The sequence below is a fragment of the Heteronotia binoei genome, chromosome 4, assembly GCF_032191835.1.
Source record: "Heteronotia binoei isolate CCM8104 ecotype False Entrance Well chromosome 4, APGP_CSIRO_Hbin_v1, whole genome shotgun sequence".
NCBI classification, from domain to species: domain Eukaryota; kingdom Metazoa; phylum Chordata; class Lepidosauria; order Squamata; family Gekkonidae; genus Heteronotia; species Heteronotia binoei.
The window spans coordinates 156865098-156887831 of record NC_083226.1 but is presented as its reverse complement, the minus strand read 5'-3'; the positions used below and the strand labels follow the sequence as shown (position 1 = coordinate 156887831).

At 43.3% G+C, this 22734-nt stretch overlaps 2 protein-coding genes across 2 annotated transcripts in view; both read left to right on the top strand.

The window, feature by feature from the left end:
- Positions 1-9201, top strand: part of LOC132569722 (sperm flagellar protein 2-like) — a 41982-nt gene extending 32781 nt beyond the window's left edge. Inside the window, exons 9-10 of the mRNA XM_060236066.1 lie at positions 1744-1931; positions 8615-9201. Of these exons, the coding sequence (XP_060092049.1) occupies positions 1744-1931; positions 8615-8807 (381 nt within the window). The 3' untranslated portion in view covers positions 8808-9201. The remainder of the gene's footprint in view (positions 1-1743; positions 1932-8614) is intronic.
- Positions 9202-10557: 1356 nt separating this feature from the next.
- LOC132569847 (sperm flagellar protein 2-like) overlaps positions 10558-22734 on the top strand; it is a 32006-nt gene continuing 19829 nt past the window's right edge. The window contains exons 1-2 of the mRNA XM_060236280.1: positions 10558-10581; positions 16166-16262. Coding sequence (XP_060092263.1) covers positions 10558-10581; positions 16166-16262 — 121 coding nt within the window. The remainder of the gene's footprint in view (positions 10582-16165; positions 16263-22734) is intronic.

The window sequence follows — 22734 nt, the reverse complement described above, 5'->3', positions numbered from 1 at the left end:
TAGGCAGTAATAATTGAGTCCCATGCTGTAATGTCTCAGCCCAAGTCCATATGAAGACTCCAGGTTTTTATTACTCCGTTTCAGTTTTTTCAATCTTCCACAGTGGTGTAGGCTCTTCAAATTAATTTCAGTTTTACTTCTGATTTTACCACAAACAAACACAATTAATTTTAAAAAAAATTAAAACATGGTTAAAACATTAGCACTCAGTCTTAAAGGTGCTTTCTTTGTATTTCTTCCATGGGATCCAGGGAATGGGGCAAAGGAAGCTGTAGTTCCTTCCTTCCCTCCCCAGGGGACTGGGGGAAAGGAGCCACAGCCAATAGAAGGAAGAGAGACTTGGCTCAGTATCTCTGCTGCACAATTGAGACAGCCTGAAAAACAAGCTCTTTCCACCCCTTCCTCTCCAAGGGAGGAGCTTCAGCCAATGGAGAACAAAGGTTTTGCTGTGTAGCTCCTGTGATTGAGCAAACCTTGCAAAGCAAGCTGTGATGCAGAAGGAAGCAAGAGAGAGGGAGAAAGAAGCAGTTGCTCAGGGGGCTGATTGAAACCCTCCGGGGGCCTGATTTGGCCCCCGGGCTGCATGTTTGACACCCCTGTACTAGATGCTCCCCAGCAGCTCTGAAGCTTAAAGGATGGTGGCAAGCTTGATTTTTCTCATGCTCACTCATGTCATTGAGGAACTTTAAATGGTCCAAAAACAGCCATCCATTTTCCTGGAAAGCTATTTTGCAAACCTCTGTTTTAGACCAGAGAAATGTGGCAGAGAGCAGACTGCCTCCAAAGCAGAGCAATCCACACTTTTTGAAGAAGGGACATGAGACTTTATATGGCTAAACCTTCCTGGTTTAATTACATTCTCAAAGTGCCAGCTCCCAGGAGTGGAATTCTAGCAGGAGTTCCATTGCATATTAGGCCACACACCCCTGGTGTAACCAGTCCTCCAATTGCTTACAAAAAAGAGCCTTGAAGGATTGACTTCATCAGGGTGTGTGGCTTAATATGCAAAGGAGCTCCTGTTAGAATTCCTCCTCTGCCAGCACCTATACATTTCTGTTCTGGTTTCTGGTGTCCTAATACCAGAGCTGATCATTGCACAGTTGAAGATGTTTTACTTCAGAGCAACAAAGTGGAAAAAAAAGTGTAAAAAAAGTGTAAAAGAAGTGATGTGTGATGCAATGAGAAATTTATTACTGTGGCAAACTCGGTTTGCTTAATACAAGTGAACACTGTGATGTGAACAGGCTGTGATGGATTGCAGGGTTTGGAAACTACACATGTACCTCCTGACCACTGGGGGTCATCATTGCACTATAACTTGGCATGTCAGAAAGAATGAAAGTTTAGAATGAGTCTGTGGCTCCGTGGTAGAGCATCTTGGCATGCTGAAGGCCCCAGTTTCAATCCCTGGCATCTCCAGTTAAAATAATCATGTGGCAGGGGATGTGAAAGACCTCCACTTGAGATGCTATTGCTGGACAGAATAGGCAGTGCTGACCAGGGCTTTTTTTGTAGCGGGAACTCCTTTGCATATTAGGCCATACACCCCTGATGTAGCCAGTCCTCTTGGAGCTTACAATAGGCTTTGTACGAAGAGCCCTGTAAGCTCTTGGAGGATTGGCTACATCAGGGGGTGTGGCCTAATATGCAAAGGAGCTCCTGCTATTAAAAAAGCCCTGTTGCTGACCATGATAATGATAAACCAGTGGTCTGACTAAGTATCTGTTCATGTGCTTCTTCTAGGCTCTTGCAAAACAAGAGAAAATTGAGCTTGAGGATCAAGCCCTTCATGAGAAACAGCTGCATGCCAAACTTGCCGCTGAAAGAGCCGAGGCTCGCTATAAGAAGCATTATTCTGTTTGTTGGGAAGTGGTTGAACAAATCATTGATTTAGCGACCAAAATCGGAGAGTACCGAATGCTGACGAACAAGTAAGTAGATTTAACTTTCCTCAGTTTAGCACACACTCACAAAAAGTTAATTTTCTGAAGTTGAAGAAACAACATTCTCTTAAATGTGGTCTTTGCAGGGGAGACAAAACACCAAAGCAGGGGCAGGTGGAACAAACAGCAACCAAATCCAGATTATTTGTTTATTTACTTGGTTTATACCCTGCTTTTCTTCTCCATAGGGACCCAAAGTACCTTACATTGTTCTCTGATTTATCCTCACAACAGCCCTGTGAGGTAGGGTAGGCTGAGAGTGTGTGACTGGCCCAAGGTCACCCAGCTAGGTTCAGTGGCAAAGTGAGGGAGGGAGGTTTTGATCCTTGGGTCTCCCAGATCCTAGTCTGACTTGCTACCCACTCCAACCACACACACTTCCTTCTGACCCCTTCCTGATCAGCCAGGAGTCATGCATTGATCAATTTCACTGCTGTTACACTAGTTTCAAGAAGGATCCATTTGGCCGCCATTCTTGAACAGCAGCTGTGTACTCCCATCTCTTTAAGGACTTGCCACAGTTTGTTGTGATCCACACAATCAAAGGCTTTAACTTAGTCCATGAAGCAGAAATAGACATTTTTCTGATACTCCCGTGCTTTCTCCATAATCCAGTGAATGTTGGCAATTTGATCTCTAGTTCCTCTACCTCTCCGAAACCCAGTTTGAACTTCTGGTAGTTCCTGATATACATACTGCTGAAGCCTAGCTTGTAGGATCTTTAACCTGACCTTGCTGGCATGTGAAATGAGTGCAATGGTGGGATAGTTTGAACATTCCTTGGCATTACTCTTCTTTGGGATTGGAATATTAACTGACGTTTTCCAACCCTGTGGCCGCTGTTGCATTTTCCAAATTTGCTGACATAATGTGTGCATCACTTTAACAGCATTGTCTTTTAGGACTTTGAATAGCTCAACTGGGATACCGTCCTCTCTGCTCGCTTTGTTGTTAGTAATGCATTTTGAAGCCCATTTGACTTCACATTCCAGGATGTCTGGCTCAAGATCAGCGATTTCTTACACCCTAAAAATCTTGCTGGTTTTTAAGATGCCCCTGGACTCAACTCTAGCGCTTTTGTTTCCAAGTGTTTCCTTCTGGGGGTATTTTCCCCAGCTGCACGATGGCTTCAGCCAATTTGGGTTTCATGCTGAACACAACACTTGGAGAACTGGGATGATGAATCATAGAAGAGTTGGAAGGGACCTCCAGGGTCATCTAGTCCAACCCCCTCCACAGTGCAGGAAACTCACAAACACCTCCCCCTAAATTCACAAGATCTTCATTGCTGTCAGATGGCCATCTAGCCTCTGTTTAAAAACCTACAAGGAAGGAGAGCCCACCACCTCCCGAGGAAGCCTGTTCCACTGAGGAACCGTTCTAAAGGGTCAGGAAGTTCTTCCTAATGTTGAGCCGGAAACTCTTTTGATTTAATTTCAACCCACTGGTTCTGGTCCTACCTTCTGGGGCCACAGACAACAATTCCACACCATCCTCTACATGAGAGCCCTTCAAGTACTTGAAGATGAGGATGTGGTTACTGTACAGAATGGCAGTTGTGAGGCCTGAGCGTCCCTGACTTTCAGAATAATCACTTTTACAGAAGCTGATGGGGCAGTATTGCATAGCTTTTCTGCTCCTGTTGGTTGCTGCAGGGATCCTTTTCACCAGCCTTGCACAGGAGTCATGGGCATAATGCTCTGAAGGTGTGTTTTTTGAATGGGAATCAGATGCAGCTGTTGATCAGAAAGTATTGCTGAATTAAGCAGGAGTCAAGTTGCACCTTTAAGACCAACAAAGTTTTATGCAGCACATAAGCTTTTGTATGCTAAAAGCACACTTCTTCAGACGAGGGGATCAGATTTGAAGAAGTGTGCTTTTAGCACATGAAAGCTTACGTTCTGAATGAAACTTTGTTGGTGCAGGTGCAACTTGACTCCTGCTTTGTTCAACTGCTTCAGACCAACACAGCTTCCGGCTTGGATCTATTGCTGAATTGTAACTGTTTCTTCAAAAAGATGGAGTTCCTATGTAAAATAAATGCCTTTGGGTATCAATGGAACTTGCATATAGCTGAGAATTGCTGTTGATGAAAAACGAGCCCAGTTATTGTATTTCTAATTTAGGTTATTTTCTATCCTGTCTTTCCACAACTCAAGCCTCCAAGGCAGCTAGCATACTTGTTTAAAAAACACACAACTGAAGCTGAAATCTAAAGCAGATAAGAATAATTTCAAAGCAAGCAAAAGAGCAGAATTAAATGGCAGGGCAGCTGCCAAACCACCTGTCTCCAGGAGCTCTTCCCAGTGCTCCAGATTTGCTCAAGCTGAAAACAGAATAGAGACTAAACAAATATGCCAGGAGAGACAGTTTCACCACCTGAGTGACACCACTGGGAAATGGTTCAGAAGATGTAACACCAAACAATGGTGTATTAGCCATGGTTCTAGAGATTCCTACAAGCAATAAATTTTGGCCAAAGAAATGCAGCTTTATTCAGCTTTAACAAATGAAAATATCCCTCACCCACCCAGTGAGCTTTATAAGGAGAAAGAGAAGTCTTCTTCACAAGACTAGCAGTCTGTACAGGAAACGAGGCTGGAGTGCAGGGTTTCTCTACAGGCCCCCAAGCAACTGGCTGTTGTTTGTTTCCTTCTCCCTCTCTCTTGCTTCCTTCTGCATCACCGCTTGCTTTGCCAGGCTTGCTAAATCCCACAGGAACTACAGAGCAAAGACTCTATTTTCTCAATTAGCTGAGGCTCCTCCCTTGGGGAGGAAAGGGGGGAAGGAGAGCTTTCTTTGCCAGGCTTTCTCAAGTGCACCGCAGAGCTACTGAGTCAAGCCTCTCTTCCTTCTATTGGCTGAGGGTCTCTCCCTCCTGGTCCCCTGGGGAAGGAAGGAAATCCAGTTCCCTGGATTTCACAGGAGATATACAAAGAAAGCACCATTAAGACCAACAAGTGCTAAAGCTTTAAGTATGTTTCATTTTAAAAAAAATTTAAAAAAATCTTCAGTTGCGTTTTTCGGAGTCCTTTATTTCTCTGCTACCTGGCATTATATTTTATGACATACATGGCCCAGCCTGACAAGATCTCATTTATGTCAGATCCAGCCCTCATAACAAATGAGTTCAACGCCTATGTTGTAAGACCTTTCTCAAACAGAGTTCAGGACAGGGATAGTCTTTGGCAGGCATCCCAACAGGGAGCCCACTGTCCCGTTTCCTACTGCCTGCTGAGTGTTTTAGAAAGTGGGTGAGGCTCCTGCCCAGCAAAGCTCCTGATTGGCCTTTATTTATTTATGAGATTTATATCCCGCCCTACTCTGCAAGCAGACTCAGAGCAGCTTATAACATGTCGGAACATCAAACATTAAACTTAACAAAGTTAGAATTTAAATAGTTGGTTTAAATTACATAACTGGCAGCTTGTGGTTCATTAGATTTCAACATGCACTAAGTTGATGCCAGGAAAAGGTAATGGATCATTCTGAATAAAATAACTCAACTGCTTCTGGTGCCAATTAATATAAATGTGACTATGGAGCAGTTCAAGTCAGTTGCAGCGCTTAAGATGATTAAGGGGAGGCAGATGTTTTATGACTTCTGCCACCTCTACCAAAGGCTTGGCGGAAGAGCTCTGTTTTGCAGGCCCTGTGGAATTGCAACAGATCCTGCAGGGCCCTGATCTCTGTTGGGAGCATGTTCCACCAGGCTGGGGCCAGGGCTGAAAAGGCCCTGACCTTGGTCGAGGCGAGGCTGATGTCTTTCAGGCAATGCTGGTCCAAAGAGTTCAAGGCTCTTCGGGGAGAAATATAGGGAGAGACAATCTTGCAGGTTTGCTTATCCCTGGCCAATCTGATTGGCCAGGCAGCTGCCACCATGGTGTTGGTTTTATTTTCTCTTTTTTCCTCAGTGTATTTTTTTAAAAAAATATTCCTCTTCCCCCTCCGCCTGCATTTGGGCTTCCTCTGTGTGTGTGTGTGTATGTGTGTACCTCCTGCAGTGGCCATTCATGGCTGAGTTATTTTATCCAGAATGATCCATCCATCACCTTTTCCTGGCATGAACTTAGTGCAACAGCCATTTTGTGGTTGCAACACCTACCGCACATTGTCAGAATTCTAAAGATGCCCACAGGCTGAAAAAGGTTGGGGACTCTGGTCAATGGGTTGGGTCCAATCAGCTTTTCTACTGGCAAACACTCCTTGACCACCAAAAATGTTTGTGCTGAGAATCAGGAGACATCGCTGGCAAGAGCCATGTAGGACAGGGACATAACCAGGGCTTTTTTCACAGAAAAAGCCTAGCAGGAACTAATTTGCATATTAGGCCACACCCCTGACATCACCATTGTTTCACACGGGGCTTTTTTATAGGGAGAGCCTGGCAGAAATTCATTTGCATACTAGGCCACACACCCTGACACCAAGCCAGCCAGAACTGTGTTCCTGTTCAAAAAAAGCCCTGGATGTAATGAAAGAGGAGAATTGTGGGTGACTGAATAATCTGGCTGGATCCAACCCCATATTCCACACATGAAAGGAAGGGAGGAGGTAAAGTTGTCACTTCCTCTCCTTTTTTACTTAGGCATATCTATGGGATGAATAGGGCAGAGAATTTCAAGTCCAGTGGCACATTCTTGTCTTTTCTTCAGATGGGAAGCTTGGTCTGGTAACCTCCTTTATACAAGGGGACAAAAAGTAAATAAGGGGAACTAATACTGGGAAATAGTGACTGGGTGGGGGCCCTTTATATACTGCTTTTGTCCTGGCTTTGGCCCAAGTTACATACTCAATATCAGAATTTTAAAGTAGATTTTATGTAGTTGTTACTCCGCATTTGTCAGAAAAAAATCTGCATAAAATTAAACATTTTTTTTAAAAAACAAATCAATATAAAAAGAAAACAAATCAAAACCTCAGTAACCAATAATCATAGCACCACAGCAGGGCAGAAAAATCAGGACAGTAAGACTAGAATCAGCCAATAGTTGGTTCCTTCTCAGTCAGAGGTGTTTTTTCAGCTTGGTGAAAAGAGAACATCCCAGAATCATAGTGCCACATTTGAAAAGACTCGTGTCCCAACACACTGCACTTCAGATGGTGGATGAACACAGATCAGGGCTTTGGATTCTGATCTCAAACTGCGAGCATATTATAGTGGAGGTGGCCTTTAAGGTGACCCAGTTCTAGAATGTTTAGAACTTTAAATATCAACACCAGCTCTGTGAACTGAACTCTGGGAGGCAGTCAAGTTGATGCACTGTCAGAGCTGTGTGCTCCATTTGGTAAACTCCAGTTAATAACCTCGCAGCCGTATTTTGGACCCATTGAAATTCTGAGTCTCTTCAGTTCCCTTATATAAAATTCAGTTCATGAAACTATGTATCTGGACTGGGAAGAAGAAGAAGATATTGGATTTACGGTATATCCTGCCCTTCACTCTAAATCTCAGAGCGGCTCACTATCTCCCTCCCTCCCTCCCTCCCTCCCAACAGACACTCTGTGAAGTGGGTGGGGCTGAGAGAGCTCTCCCAGAAACTGCCCTTTCAAGGACAGTTCTGTGAGAGCTATGACTAACTCAAGGCAATTCTAGCAGTTGCAAGTGGAGGAATGAAGAATCAAACCTGGTTCTCCCAGATAAGAGTCCGCACACTTAACCACTACACCCAACAGTGCAGGGCTGGCTGTCTTTGATCACCTGACCACCAAGGATTTTGCAGAGCCGTGCCTGTTACCTGGCCAGATATGACTACAGTTTCCATCTCCAGCCCAGTGGGCATGGTGGCAGACAGTATAGAGAATAGGTACTGAGCCTGCAGGTCTTTTGTCTTGAGTATTCTACCGTTCTATGCTTCCTTGGTCTGTAACTGCCTTTTAAAAGAATCCGCTTCCACAGACAGTGAGATGTTACCCACTTTTTAAGTCATCTTTTAAGGCAAGCTGGGCATGGCTGAGGGTCTTTCCTGGACAAAGGTAGGAGGAGAGAAGAGCCAGAAATTGAACCCTTGATGTGGTTCCCTAGAGGCACTGGTTTTACCGATGAAAAGTCAGTTTGTGCCTGTCCTTCCCTCAGACTTTCTTTTATCTTTGTAACCTATTGACAGTGGCTTCTTTACAGAATAACAGAGCAGTGACTCCCTTCCTGGTTAAAGGGAAATTACTGGCTTGACTGAACATATAGAGTAATAAGTTGGGGGTTATTCTTTTTATGTCCGGAGAACATGTTAGGTCTTCGCTTCAGAGCAGATTGTACTTCAAGAGGTCCCTTCTTGTGGTATATGTGATGTTGCTATTGATCAGTTTTGTGTAGTGGTTAAGTTTGCAGACTCTTATCTGGGAGAACCAGGTTTGATTCCCCACTTCTCCACTTACAGCTGCTGGAATGGCCTTGGGTCAGCCATAGCTTTCACAGGAGTTGTCCTTGAAAGGGCAGCTGCTGTGAAAGCTCTCTCAGCTCCACCTACCTCACAGGGTGTCTGTTGGGGGTGGGGAAGGTAGAGGAGACCTGATCACCTGACCCCAGGGGGTGGGGAAGGTAGAGGAGAGTGCTCTGAGGCTCTGAGATTCAGAGTATAGGGCAGAATATAAATCCAATATCTTCTTCTTTTTTAAAAAAACATGGTCTGGTTGATCTGACCACAGGTTTTGGTTTTGCTTGATCTCCACAGCTTAATCCCAGCAAAGCTGATGCGTGACTGGAAGGAACTGTTCTTAAAAGGGTTACCCGTTTACGAGCAAGCCGTGATCGACCCTTTGCCAACGGACCCCACTCCTCAACAGATTGTAGAACTGGACAAAATGAATTTTCTAGATGAAAAAGATTATGATGAATATAAGGTACTCCCCGCTGACACGGCTTAGTGGAAGAACAAAAAGCATGCTTGTAAAAAAACCCGTTGCTCGTGACTGCCGCCTGTTGTCCAGGATGCTGTATAGGTTTGATTCATGATTTATTACTAGAATTTTAATGCGCATTTTCACATGGTTCAATGTACTTCATTCATATTCTGTTTTTCTGGGAATAGATGGTGCTTCAGGTAACTGCCATTTTGGAAGGCTGTTCCATCATCCTTTAAACGTTTTTTGTTGTTCAGCCCAAAGTACAGTAATGACGGTATGTAAGACCATCAAATAAGACGATAAAAGAGTGCTACTGTTTAAGCAAATGTTAAACTGTAGTACATTCCATTGTGCCAGAAAATGTAACATAAAGGATTCTGCAAAACTGAATGCAAAATAAACACTGTCTCCCCAACACGAGTAGTCTTGTTTCGTATACCCTTGGTATCTGTTTTTTTTTTAAAGGTAGTAGATTAGTACTTTCTACTCAGATTCTTGGTATTTTGTGATCAGCTAATTTTAATATCATGACTTACATAAGATGGTTCTGAGAAATAGCTATCAGTGTCATCTCCATAGGAATCTTATGTGAAAACCATACCTAGAGTACGTGATATCTTTTGAAAATAGGCTCTGGTTATAAAACCAAACATTAGTTTGTTCTGATAATTTTTTTTTTAGTTCCTGACCAAATTTCACTGTTATCAACTCAGCTCCATTGAGCAAAGGGATTTTTCATTGGTTTTGGAACTTTTCTATTTTGAGTCTCTTGATGTACCTCTGCAAATAGTACCCCCCCCCCCCAATCTTGTTAGGGAAGTGATTACCACATCTTTATGCTCTCTTTGTGCCCACATCCTGAATTTAGTACATTTTATTTTTGTCTTACATAGTAAACCTTTGTTATGAGTTGGTGTCCCAGATGCCTTAAATGGTTTTGCATTAATTCATTCTTTGAGGTTTTACCTCTGCAAATGAAAGCTGTTTTCCTTGTTTGTATAAATGTTTTATAATTCTGAATATGGCTTCCTTTGGAAGAACATTTTTTTTTTAGCTTGGAGGGTAATTCATTTCCCGCTTAACGTTGGCATCTCATTGCTAGTAGTGCTTCACAAGTGTTGACTACTGTTGAGTAGTCGGCATGAAATCAGTGGGTACATTCCTGTTGTTTCGGTAGACTTGGGCTCAGTCCACAAGTTTACTAGATCATGGCGACTGCCAGGGCTTTTTCTGTAGCAGGAACTCCTTTGCATATTAGGCCACACCTCCTTGATGTAGCCAATCTTCCTGGAGCTTACAGTACATCCTGTACTAAAAGCCTTGTAATTTCTTGGAGGATCGACTGCATCAGGGAGGTGTGGCCTAATATGCAAAAGAATTCCTACTACAAAAAAAGCCCTGGTGACTGCTTTCCCTGTGACTTGATAGCATGCCAGCCTGATCAGGTTTGGATAGAGTGAACAAGAGGCATGAGCAAACCCTCTTTGCAAGAACCACATGAGTCTTGCCTGCCCCAGCAAGAAACAGCACAGATGTAGATATGTCCGCATTACTGTTGCACTACAGGATTAAGCGGTGTGGATTGGCAGATGCACCACCCAGGTAATGTTCAAATTGGGTTCTTTGCAGTCTAGGAATGCAGAAAAGAAATGTCACAGATAACTAACATGCTGTCAAATCTACATTCTTCTATTGAGTACTCTCAAGTCTGCTTCCATTCCACTTTTTGAACTGAAATAGCAAACATCTCTGGGTCTCCATTATGGCAAGGATGGTTGAGATAGAAGAGAACACAGTGAGTTTAAAGGCTTCCTTAATATTGTAATGCAGGAAAAAAAGTGCATGCATGTAAGGGAGCTGCCCCATCCATTGCAGTACCTGTAGAGAAGCTTCATGTACACCTTTCACATCCTATGAGTGCAGATTGATTAATGCATTAATGTTAAAATACAAGTAAATATTTTAAATCTCAGTTTGGGTTAATGAGCACCCATGTAGTCTGAACCATCCAAAGTGGAGCAATTCAAAGAAATTAATCCAGCCTTTCTTTTCATTAAGATATTTTATTGATCTATATATAGTTGTACTGCTGTTGCATTATTTTATTTTACTTCCCAGCATGTTTTTTTCCCCGTTTTTGGCACACAGACTCACACACAGTTTCACCATGCCGTTATTTTATAATGAAAGGTTTGCTGCTTTCAAAGCAATTCCTTACATTTGCAGACTATAAAAACATTCTTGCCTTGGCCTGGCTGTAGCTGCATTTGTGTGCATCAAGTAGCTCTGCGCAAGGATATGCATGAATGGGACCAGATGAGCATTGAAATGAACATCTGCATTCAGGTGTGCCTCTGTATCAACTGTGAGCATAGATATCCATTCCTGATTTGGGGTGCTTGTCTAACACCTGGCTAATTCCCTGCAGTCATTTCTTTATTAAATGCATACAAGTGGAATTTGCCTTGCTATTTTAGTATGACTTTATTTTAAAATGAAGACTCCAAACCCAATACCTCAAATATAATTAATCTATCTACCACATCTTGTCCTGTGTGCCGTACAACACAGAATACTAAAATGAGAATGTGGTTTTTGTTGTGCCATTTGTAATCTTGATCCCACAGATTGCTTAAAAATAGACTGGTGGAGCCAATGGGTTCTCCTGCAGCCAATATCTCAAAAAGTCAGAAGTAAAAAAGAAAGACGGTCAGAGGCACCGTGAGTCCGCTTGCGGAGAGGGCGGGATAAAAAAATTAAATAATAAACTATTCTAGCTCCTTATCAGGAAAGGGCCTTATCATGGCTGGCCATGGCTCAGTGGCAGAGCTTCTGCTTTGCATATAGAAGGTCTCGGGTTCGATTCTCAGCATCTCCAGTTTAAAAGATGTAGTAGTAGGTGATGCGAAAGACCTCATGAGATAACAGAGAACCACTGCCAGTCTGAGTAGACAGTACTGTCTTTGATACACCCATCATCACACTCTGGATTAGGCAGCTTTATGCGTTCAAACTCTTACTGTTCATAATCTAGGATACAGAGAACATAACCCCTGAAGAGATCAGTGCCAATAAACCTCCTTCCTCTAATCCAATCCTGGGTCATGTGATTTTACTTGGTGCTGGGGGGGGGCAACAGTAGGAGGACTTCCTGTTGTCCTGGCCCTACTGCTGGACCTCCTGATGGCACCTGGGGTTTTTTTTGGCCACTGTGTGACACAGAGTGTTGGACTGGATGGGCCTTTGGCCTGATCCAACATGGCTTCTCTTATGTTCTTATAAGATGTCAGGTTAGTCAACCATTTAGACTAGGTGTTCTGATATCACGTTGGACACAGATAACTTCTAGGTCAGGGATGGACAAACTGTAGCTCAGGAGCCACATGTGGCTCTTTCACACATATTGTGTGGCTCTTGAAACCCCCACCATCCCATTGGCTGGCTAGGAGAAGGCATTTGTTTCTTTAAATCATTTCTCCAAGCTAGCCAACTGGCAGCTTGCAGAATGCATTTAAAGTTGCTTTCCACCTCTCCTTCACTTCATCTATTTGCCTTTCTTCCTGTCTTGCACCTCTCAAACTTCTGGCATTTATTCTATGTGGCTCTTACATTAAGCAAGTTTGGCCACCCCTGTTCTAGATCATGGATGCATTTTCATCTTGCCTGCTTCTTCTGCCCCAACATCTCCCATCTCCTCTATTCCTTTGCCAGTGCCTAACTAAGAAGATCGTTAGCAAGTGTATCAGTCCCTCTTTTATCTGCTATCTTGTCTTTGAACCGTTTCAAGAAGCTACTTAACAGAGGAGTTTTTGATTGCTCAAGACTTTTAGTCAAGGAGCTTTAATCAGATGAAAAGAAAGGAGAAGTGAAGTTGCTTCATAAAAAGGCATTAAGTTTCCCACACGTTCAGTAAAAGAAGTCCAAGTAGAAGAGTGGTGTGAAGAGATAGGAAATTGTTATTCAGCCACTATTCAAGGATAACTCCATATACCAGTTGAAGAAACTCTTTCAAATAGATACTGAAGAACAAGATACCTGTAATGTATTTTCATCAATGCTTTAGCCCCAATTCACACTGCAGTGTGGCCTTCACTTATGTTTCAGTGATGTTGAAGTTTCTCCACCTGGCAAAAACATTCTGCTGAATCTGATTTCTCACCAAGATTTCTCAAACTATTTTTTTTTTTTTTTTGCTGTCAAGTCACAGCTGACTTATAGTGACTGCATTAGGTTTTCAAGGCAAGAGACATTCAGAGATAGTTTGCTATTGCCTGCCTCTACATCACAACTCTGGTATTCCTTGGTAGTCTCCCATCCAAATACTAACCAGGGCCAACCCTGCTTAGCATCCAAGATCTGACAACATCAGACTAGCCTGAGCCATGCAGTTAAGGGTCCATAGTGCAGGAAAAAAAGATTGGTAGTGATCTGATAGAAAATCCTTGCATCCACTTGGAGAGCCAGTTTGGTATAGTAGTTAAGTGTGTGGACTCTTATCTGGGAGAACCAGGTTTGATTTCCCACTCTTCCACATGCAGCCGCTATAATAGCCTTGGATCAGCTATGGCTCTCTCAGAGCTGTCCTTGAAAGGGCAGCTGCTGTGAGAGCCCTCAGCCCCACCCACCTCACAGGGCGTCTGTTGTGGGGGGAGAAAATACAGGAGATTGTAAGCTGCTCTGAGTCTCTGATTCAGACAGAAGGGCGGGGTATAAATCTGCAGTCTTCTTCTTCTTCTTCTTCTTCTTCTTCTTGGTGAACTGCTTCACAAAAGGGCTTTTCGTAGGAAGCCAGTTTGGCACTCTGGTTAAAGTGACAGACTAATCTGGGAAGACTTGGTCTAGTGGGTGGGTGGTCTTAAGCCAGTTGCTCTCCTGCCATCTTGCCTTCCTCACAGGGTTGTTGTACAGGTAAGCAGGGAAGGAAGACAACCCTGTGTGCTTCCCTGAGCTCCTGGCTGGCATAGTGCAATTGCATTTTTTTTTAAAAAAAAACCTCTCCAACCACTCTTGTTCTGTCTACATGTATAAAGAAGGTGTGTTTGCTATTCTAAGATGGCAACATTTTCCCCCGTAGTCTGAGTGACATTAAACATTAAAAAATTCGTGAAAATTATAACTATTGCTACCAGAGGGATGCACTGGGGTTGGAAATTAAAGCTCTTCTAGGAAACCCAGATGTTAAACTGTGAGCACTGGTACAAGCGGAAAGGTCAAATTAGTCCAAAGCTTTCTGCAGAGAATGCCAATTTTTGGCTGCTGAACATGATTATATTACAACTTAAACCATGAAGACAGTTTCAGAGGGAAGCTGGGTTGGTCTGCAGCAGAACAGCTAGATTCAAATCCAGGAGCACCTTAGAGACCAAGAAAAGTTTCAGGGTATCAGTTTTTGAGAATCAAGTCTCCCTTTGCCAGTTAAATTTATACACTGAAACATTTCTTGGTCTCTAGGGTACTCCTGGATTCAAATGTAAGTGTACTAAAACCATAGCTTCATTCACTGTTGGGTAAAACAGTAGACTCAAATTGACAAGACAGATTAATGTCCTAGTTATATGGAATACTAATTTGTGATCTGTTTGGCCATTTCAATGTGTGTGATCTGTGTGGCCTTGTTTACCTGACCTGCATCATCCAGAGTTCAAAGAATACAGATTGTTCCTAGAGCAGAGTGAAGTGATCCAGAGGGCAGCCAATGAAATATCTAATGGGATTGTGGTATACTCTCTGTCATTGAGACTGGGGCACTAGACAGTGCAATCCCAAGAAGACTTACCATTTTCTAAATCGATTGAAATCCATGGGATTAGAAAGGGGGTGAATAGGTTTTGAGCTGCACCCAATTTGCTGCTGTACCCCAGTTAAATAAATCCTTCCTTTTCAAGGCATGAAGTACCGTCTTCCCTCAGCCTAATGTGACCATAGAAGGAGATGCAAATGGAATCCACATTTTTTAAATAAATTGCCATTTTTAAGCTCAGCTCCTGACATGTCCTCTTGAATTGAGATCCAGTTTGCTTTCCTGTGTAATGCTGAAATCCAGGGGGAGGGTGGATTCTAGGAATAGCTCCTTTGCATATTAGGCTACACGTCCCTGATGTAGCCAATCCTCCAAAAGCTTACAAGGCTCTTTTTTTGTAAGCTCATGGAGGATTGGTTGCATCAGGGGCATGTGGCCTAATATGCAAAGGAGCTCCTGCTGGAATTCCACCCCTGCTGAAATCTAATAGTGCCACTATTTACGGGAGTTTATTCTTGATGCAGAGAAGCATAACTTCATATTCTTCCTCAAATATGAATGAATAAACTTAATTCATCTTCTAAGGGGAGCAGTAACGAAAAATGTGCTGTTAGTAAATTATTTTCACACGTGTCATACAAATAGAGCAGGTTTCAAGATGCTGAACTTTTCACCTTGGTTAATGGTGGTGGGAAGTTCTCTGAGGTCACAGCCGACTTATGGTGACCCCAGAGGGTTTTCAAGGCAAGAGATGGGCAGAGGTGGTTTGCATAGCAACCCCGGACTTCCTTGGTGGTCTGCCATCCAAGTACTAGCCAGGTTTGACCCTGCTTAGCTGCTGAGATCTGATAATCTGTACAAATGTACAAAATATATTTGAATGTCATGACAAAAAAACTTTGATACACTGGGAGTTTAGCAAATAATTAGGTTTGCTTGCCATTTCCCCAGCCCCTTTGATTGAATATATGTCAAGTGTCATCAAGAGGCTTCTGCCACATTAATGTCCTGCTAGTGTTTGATTGTTAACAGCCTTGCTCAGGTCTTGCAAACTGCGGGTCGTGGCTTCCTTAATTGAGTCAATCCATCTCATGTTGGGTCTTCCTCTTATCCTGCACTATTTCCTAGCGTTAAGAAAAAGGAGAACCCAACATGAGATGGATTGACTCAATCAAATGGACCTCCATTTACAAGACCTGAACAATGGCCCCTTTGATTATTATTGGTAAACCACCATGATAATTGTTGTAGACAGGGCTTGTTTTGAGCAGGAACGCACAGGAAGGCAGTTCCAGCTGGCTAGGCATCAGGGGGATGCGGCCTAATATGCGAATGAGCCTGCTGGGCTTTCTCTACCCAAAAGCCTTGTGTGAAACAATGGTGACATCAGGGGGTGTGGCCTAATATGTAAATGAGTTCCTGCTGGGCTTTTTCTACACAAAAAAGCCCTGGTTGTAGACACACAGTGCCAAAGTGATGCAGCCAAGTTTCTGTGCGTCTCCTGGAATACAAGCTCTACTGAGTTCAGTGGGACTTGCTCCTCAATAAGGTTACAGGTCATGGCCGCTTTAATTTTTGACCTACAGCTTGGCAAGGGGGGGAAGTGTTCAGTTCTATTTTGTGATTTGTCTTGTTGCAGATTATGACCGGAGAATGGTGCCCTCCTGAAGATATCAGTGCCAATAAACCTCCTCCCAGTAATCCGATCCTGGGTCATGTGATCTATCGAATGAGGGGTATTGTTTATCCCCCGGAACCGGAGCCACCTCCACCTGTGCTCTCTCCATTTCCGATCAAGGGATGTATTTTGGGGAAGCTCTGTAGCGGGAAAACAACCTGTCTCAAGTTCTTGGAGGAAGGTAGGGCTTGTTATTCTCTGGAAGAGGTAGTTTTACGCTGCCTCTTTTTTGTGTTCTCTGTTGAAAACAATTTCTAAGGGTAAACTATAGAACAGCTAGAATCAAGTCTAATAGCACCTCTGAGACCAACAAGATTTTGGTGTTTGTGAGTTTATGGAAGTCTGTCTAATGGGATTGTGGTAGAAGAAGAAGAATTGCAGATTTGCAATTGCAAAGAAGAATTGCAAAGAAGCCAGACTATGTATAACAAGATCCAGGGCTTTTTCGGTGGCAGCACCAGAACTTTGGAACACCCTCCCAGAAGCTATAAGGGCCCTGCGGGATTTGTCTGCGTTCCGTAGGGCCTGTAAGACCGAATTGTTTAAACAGGCTTTTGCGGTCTAATTGAAAAAGGGCTGCCACCGGACATCCTACAGAATGCTGGCGATCATAGTCGAGAAGTCAATACCGCCTATACTGGACTGAAATAGCGCTATAGAATGGTTTTAAAGTTGATATGTAAATTATGGTTTTATATGTTTTATTGGACTGATTGTTTTTATAATGTTGTAAGCCGCCCTGAGTCCGCTTGCGGAAAGGGCGGGATATAAATGGAAAGTAAGAAATAAATAAATAAATAAATTATACCCCGCCCTTCTCTCTGAATCAGAGACTCAGAGCAGCTTACAATCGCCTATATCTTCTCCCCCCACAACAGGCACTCTGTGAGGGGGGTGGGGCTGAGAGGACTCTCACAGCAGCTGCCCTTTCAAGGACAACCTCTGCAGAGCTATGGCTGACCCAAGGCCATTCCAGCAGGTGCAAGTGGAGGAGTGGGGAATGAAACCTGGTTCTCCCAGATAAGAGTCCACACATGTGACCACTACACCAAACTGGCTCTCTTAAACTGGTATTCTCAGGCTGTGATCACACATGCTAAATAATGCCATTTCAATTAACTTTTAATGCATTTTCTCATTGGATTTTACTGTGTGAACTGGCAAAATCCAGTTTGAAAGTGCATTGAAAGTGGATTGAAACAGCATTATTTAGCATGTGTGACCACACTCTGTGTCATTGAGACTGATAGGTGTCTGATGAAGGGAGATCTGTTGAAGGGATCTAACAAAGAGAGTGTTGACTCTTGAAAGCTCATACCCCTCTCCAAATCTTTTGTCTCTAAGATGCTCCTGGACTTGATTCTAGCAGCAGGAAATGATTAAATCAAAACATATGTGTTTTTAAAAAAAAAAAAACAGATTTATTGAGGCATATTTTTGTGTGCTTAGGGCCCTTGTGAGCCTGAAGTGAATTTTCTGTCAGCTGGAGATTTTGGACTGGATCCCAGGCAATATTTGTATGTCCTTGCGCAGGATTTTCATGTCTTTGCAGCAGCCAGTTACCCCAAGATTGTCAGATTTTGAAAGCTAAGGAGAGTGATGGGGGCAGCGGCGTGGGGCAAGGAGCCTGCCTGGGGCACCATGTGCCCTAGGGTCTGATTAAAACTTGGATGGGAGACAACCAAGAAAAACCAGACTTGCTAAGCAGAGGCAGGCAATGGCAAACCACCTCTGAACATCTCTGGCCTTGAACACCCCATAATTTGGGTCGCCATGGTCACCTCAATGGCACTTGCGCCAAGTTAAAGCAGTTGTATCCCTACTATCTTTCCCGCATGTGTGAGATACAGCACAAATTCAAAATGGAATTAAATGAAATCATATAAACATATGGATTCCATTGCTCAATATGTACATTGTTATTTTATTCAAAATTATATTAAATGCTATGTCTGGCTACTATCATTGTCCTACAGCTTGTGCAAGTGAAATTGTACTAAGCACATTTTCCTTTCCACATGTAATAGATATATACAGGGGTAGAATTCTAGCAGGAGCTCCTTTGCGTATTAGGCAACACACCCCTGATGTAGCCAGTCCTCCAAGAGCTTACAAAAAAGAGCCTTGTAAGCTCTTGGAGGATTGGCTACATCAGGGGTGTGTGGCCTAATATGCAAAGGAGCTCCTGCTAGAATTCCACCTCTGGGTATATATAAATGGACAAAGGAGGGGGATAAATTGTGACCAGTGTGTTGAAAAGCCACATAATGCAACAAGTACAGTTGCGACATTTCTGTACAAAACCTATCTTGGGTCCTGAGATGTTCAAGAGAAAGGTAGCTTGTAAGTATTTCAAATGAATGAAAACTCAGAAGTTTACTAAATAAGCATAGTGAAGAATTGCAGCAGCCATAATTAGTGATTACACATTTACTTGGTTGTGTTAAGCAACCTAACACCCTTAGTAGCCAAGCAAGCTGTGTTCTGGCCCATGAAAGCTTACGCTTCAATAAATCTATTAGTCTTTAAGGAACCAAAAATTTTCCTTTTGGTTTTTGCCACAATGGACTCACTGGCCTACTTCAGTGGAATGAGAAAACAAAGGTAATAGCAGAATGAACTGAGAGGTGTCTTACAGAACTGATCCATGGGAAGTTAACTTACTGTTTGCAATGAATGGGATTTAAGAACTGAATAAAGTAGGATGTACTGCCCAATCTTATTTCTAAATCTCCTTGAGAGCCAGTTTGGTGTAGTGGTTAAGTGCACGGACTCTTATCTGGGAGAACCGGGTTTGATTCCCTACTCCTCCACTTGCAGCTGCTGGAATGGCCTTGGATCAGCCATAGATTTCAAAGGAGTTGTCCTTGAAAGGGCAGCTGCTTTAAGAGCTCTCTTAGCCCAACCTACCTCACAACATGTCTGTTGTGGGGGTGGGGGGACGGGGAAGGTAAAGGAGATTGTGACCGCTCTGAGACCCTGAGATTCAGAGTATAGGGCAGGATATAAATCCAATATCATCTTCTTCTTCCATGACATGTTAGTACATTCTGGTCACCATCTGTGAATAGTTAGCTTAGAATAGTTAATTTATTAGTAATCTTTTCTCTGTGTGTTACGTTGAAACTAAGAGGCATTCCACAAGCGCACATCTCATCTGTTTTTGATATTACTACAAGGTCAGGGCTCATGTGATGATGTTCGCTATTATTATGTTGTCCTAAAATATAAGCTTGGAAGAGCCCTGTGGTGCAGAGTGTTAAGCTGCAGTATTGCAGTCCAAGCTCTCTGCTCACAACCTGAGTTCGATCCCGGTGGAAGCTGGGTTCAGATAGTTGGCTCAAGGTTGACTCAGCATTCCATCCTTTTGAGGTCAGTAAAATGAGTACCCAGCTTGCTGGGGGGAAAGTGTAGATGACTGGGGAAGGCAATGGCAAACCACCCCATAAAAAAAAAAGTCTGCCATGAAAACATCGTGATGCAACATCACTGCAGAGTCGGAAACAACTGCTGCTTGCACAGGGGACCTTTTTAAAATATAAGCTTATGACACCCACTGTGTGTTCTCCCTGTCAGTCTGCAATATACAGGTGTTGTCTATCGACGAGTTGATTGCAGATGCCATCGAAGCTTTCCATCAGAACGAACTGGAAAGCCTAACCTGCCTGCCTCAAATAAAAATGGAAGAATCTCCCATGAATCAAATTGATGTAAGCGAACATTTCGTTTTCACCTTTTAAAACTTCGAGCAGACCTGTGAAGTGTAGAAGAACTGGCAGCCTTGATCTTTGGGGAAGAGCTGTGGCTCAGTGGGCGAGCCTCTACTTTGCACGGAGAAGGTCCCGGGTTCAGTTCCCGGCATCTCCAGTGACAGACCAGGCAGCAGGCAGTGCAAAAAATCTCTGCCCATGACCATGGAGAGCTGCTGCCAGCCTGAGTAGACAATCCTGGCCTTGATGGACTGATTGTCTGATTCAATATATGCAGGCCTTTTTTTGAGCAGGAATGCACAGTAACACAGTTCCAGCTGGCATCAGGGGGTGTGGCCTAATATGCAAATGAGTCCGTGCTGGGCTTTTTCTATGAAAAAGTCCTATGTGAAACAATGGTGTCATCATGGGGTGTGGCCTGATATGCAAATGAGTTCCTGCTGAGCTTTCCCCACCAAAAAGTCATATGTGAAACCATGGTGATATCAGGTGGGTGTGGGCTAATATGCAAATGAGTTCCTGCTGGGCTTTTTTCTACCCAAAAGGTCCCATGTGAAACAATAGTGACATTAGGGGTGTGGCCTAATATGCAAATGAGTTCCTGCTGGGCTTTTTCTACCAAAAAAGTCCTATGTGAAACAATAGTGACATCAGGGGTGTTGCCTAATATGCAAATGAGTTCCTGCTGTGCTTTTTCTACCAAAAAAGCTCTGAGTATAAGGCAGCTTCATGCATGACCCATGAGGACTTCCAAAGGATTGCTTGCTATAGCCATTCAAATCAATCAGCACTGTCTGGTTGGTTTCTGTTGTTAGCCAAGGCACACATTGCTGGGTCTGTTCTAAGGCATTTCAGTAGCCAGGATGGGAAAATCTAAACAATGCCATCTGCATACACAGAGCACAGTCTTCTCTGAAAATCTATTGCATAAGTCTCGTTGAGCTGCATGAATGCTGGCACGCATTTGCTTTCTTTCATTGGCCCTCAAACAAGAGTGCTTTAAAATAGATTGTTTCTCATGAGCTAGATCTGTCTGTTTCCAACTCGGCCGCTATTAATTAGGACTGAAATCCGCTGCCTCACCTTGCTTGGTCTTAGTGTGTGGAGAATGGTAGTGATTGGAATGTGGAAAACCTATCTTAGGTCCTGAGATGTTCAGGAGAAAGGTGGCATATAAACAAGGACAGGGGTGGCCGAACTGTGGCTCTTTCACACACATTGTGTGGCTCTCAAAGCTCCCCTGCCCCATTGGCCAACTTGGAAAAGGCTTTTGTCTCTTTAAATTGCTTCTCCAAGCCAAAACATCTGGTGGCTTGGAGAATGCATTTAAAGTTAAAGTTTTAGAAACTTTAGTTTTACCTGGAAAAGTTTTAGAACAAATCATCAGTCAATCAGTCCTTGAACATTTAGAAAGAATGGATGTGATTACTAAGAGCCAGCATGGGTTTCTCAAGAACAAGTCATGTCGAACTAACCTGATCTCTTTTTTTGAGAAAGTGACTACCTTGCTGGATCAGGGGAATGCTGTAGATGTCGTTTATCTTGATTTCAGTAAGGCTTTTGATAAGGTTCCACATACTATCCCTGTTGACAAGTTGCTAAAATGTGGTTTGGATCCTGTTACCATTAGGTGGATCTGTAACTGGTTGACAGATCGCACCCAAGGAGTGCTTGTGAATGGTTCCTCATCCTCTTGGAGAGGAGTAACAAGTGGAGTGCCTCAAGGATCTATCCTGGGACCTGTTTTGTTCAACATTTTTATAAACGATTTGGATGAAGGAATAGAGGGAATGCTTATTAAATTTGCCGATGATACTAAATTGGGAGGGGTTGCAAACACAGTAGAAGACAGAAACAGGATGCAGGATGACCTTGACAGTCTGGAAAACTGGGCTAAAACCAATAAAATGAATTTTAACAGGGATAAATGTAAAGTTCTGCATTTCAGTAGGAAAAATCTTATGCAGTTATAGGATGGGAGAGACTTGTCTTAGCAGTAGTATGTGCGAAAAGGATCTACGGGTCTTAGTGGATCATACGCTGAACCTGAGTTAACAGTGTGATGCGGTGGCTAAAAAGGCAAATGCAATTTTGGGCTGTATCAACAGAAGTATAGTCCAGATCACGTGATGTGATAGTATCGCTTTATTCTGCTCTGGTAAGACCTCACCTGGAGTATTGTGCTCAGTTTTGGGCACCACATTTTAAGAAAGATATAGACAAGCTGGAATGGGTCCAGAGGAGGGCGACGAAGATGGTGAGGTGTCTGGAGACCAACTCCTATGAGGAAAGGTTGAAGGAGCTGGGGATGTTTAGCCTGGAGAGGAGGCAGCTGAGAGGTGATATGATCACCATCTTCAAGTACTTGAAGGGCTGTCATATAGAGGAGGGTGTGGAATTGTTTTCTGTGGCCCCGGAAGGTAGGACCAGAACCAGTGGGTTGAAATTAAATCAAAAGAGTTTCCGGCTCAACATTAGGAAGAACTTCCTGATCATTAGAGCGATTCCTCAGTTGAACAGGCTTCCTTGGGAAGGTGGTGAGCTCTCCTTCCTTGGAGGTTTTTAAACAAAGGCTAGATGGCCATCTGACAGCAATGAAGATCCTGTGAATTTGGGGGTAGGTATTTGTGGGTTTCCTGCATTGTGCAGGGGGTTGGACTAGGTGACCCTGGAGGTCCCTTCCAACTCTATGATTCTATGATTCTAAAGTTGCTTTATTTTCACCTCTCCTTTGCTCCTCCCTCATCTATTTTCCTTCCTTCATTCTTCCCTTCCTTTCTCCATTTGTCCCTCCCTCCCTCCCTCCCTCCTTCCTTCCTT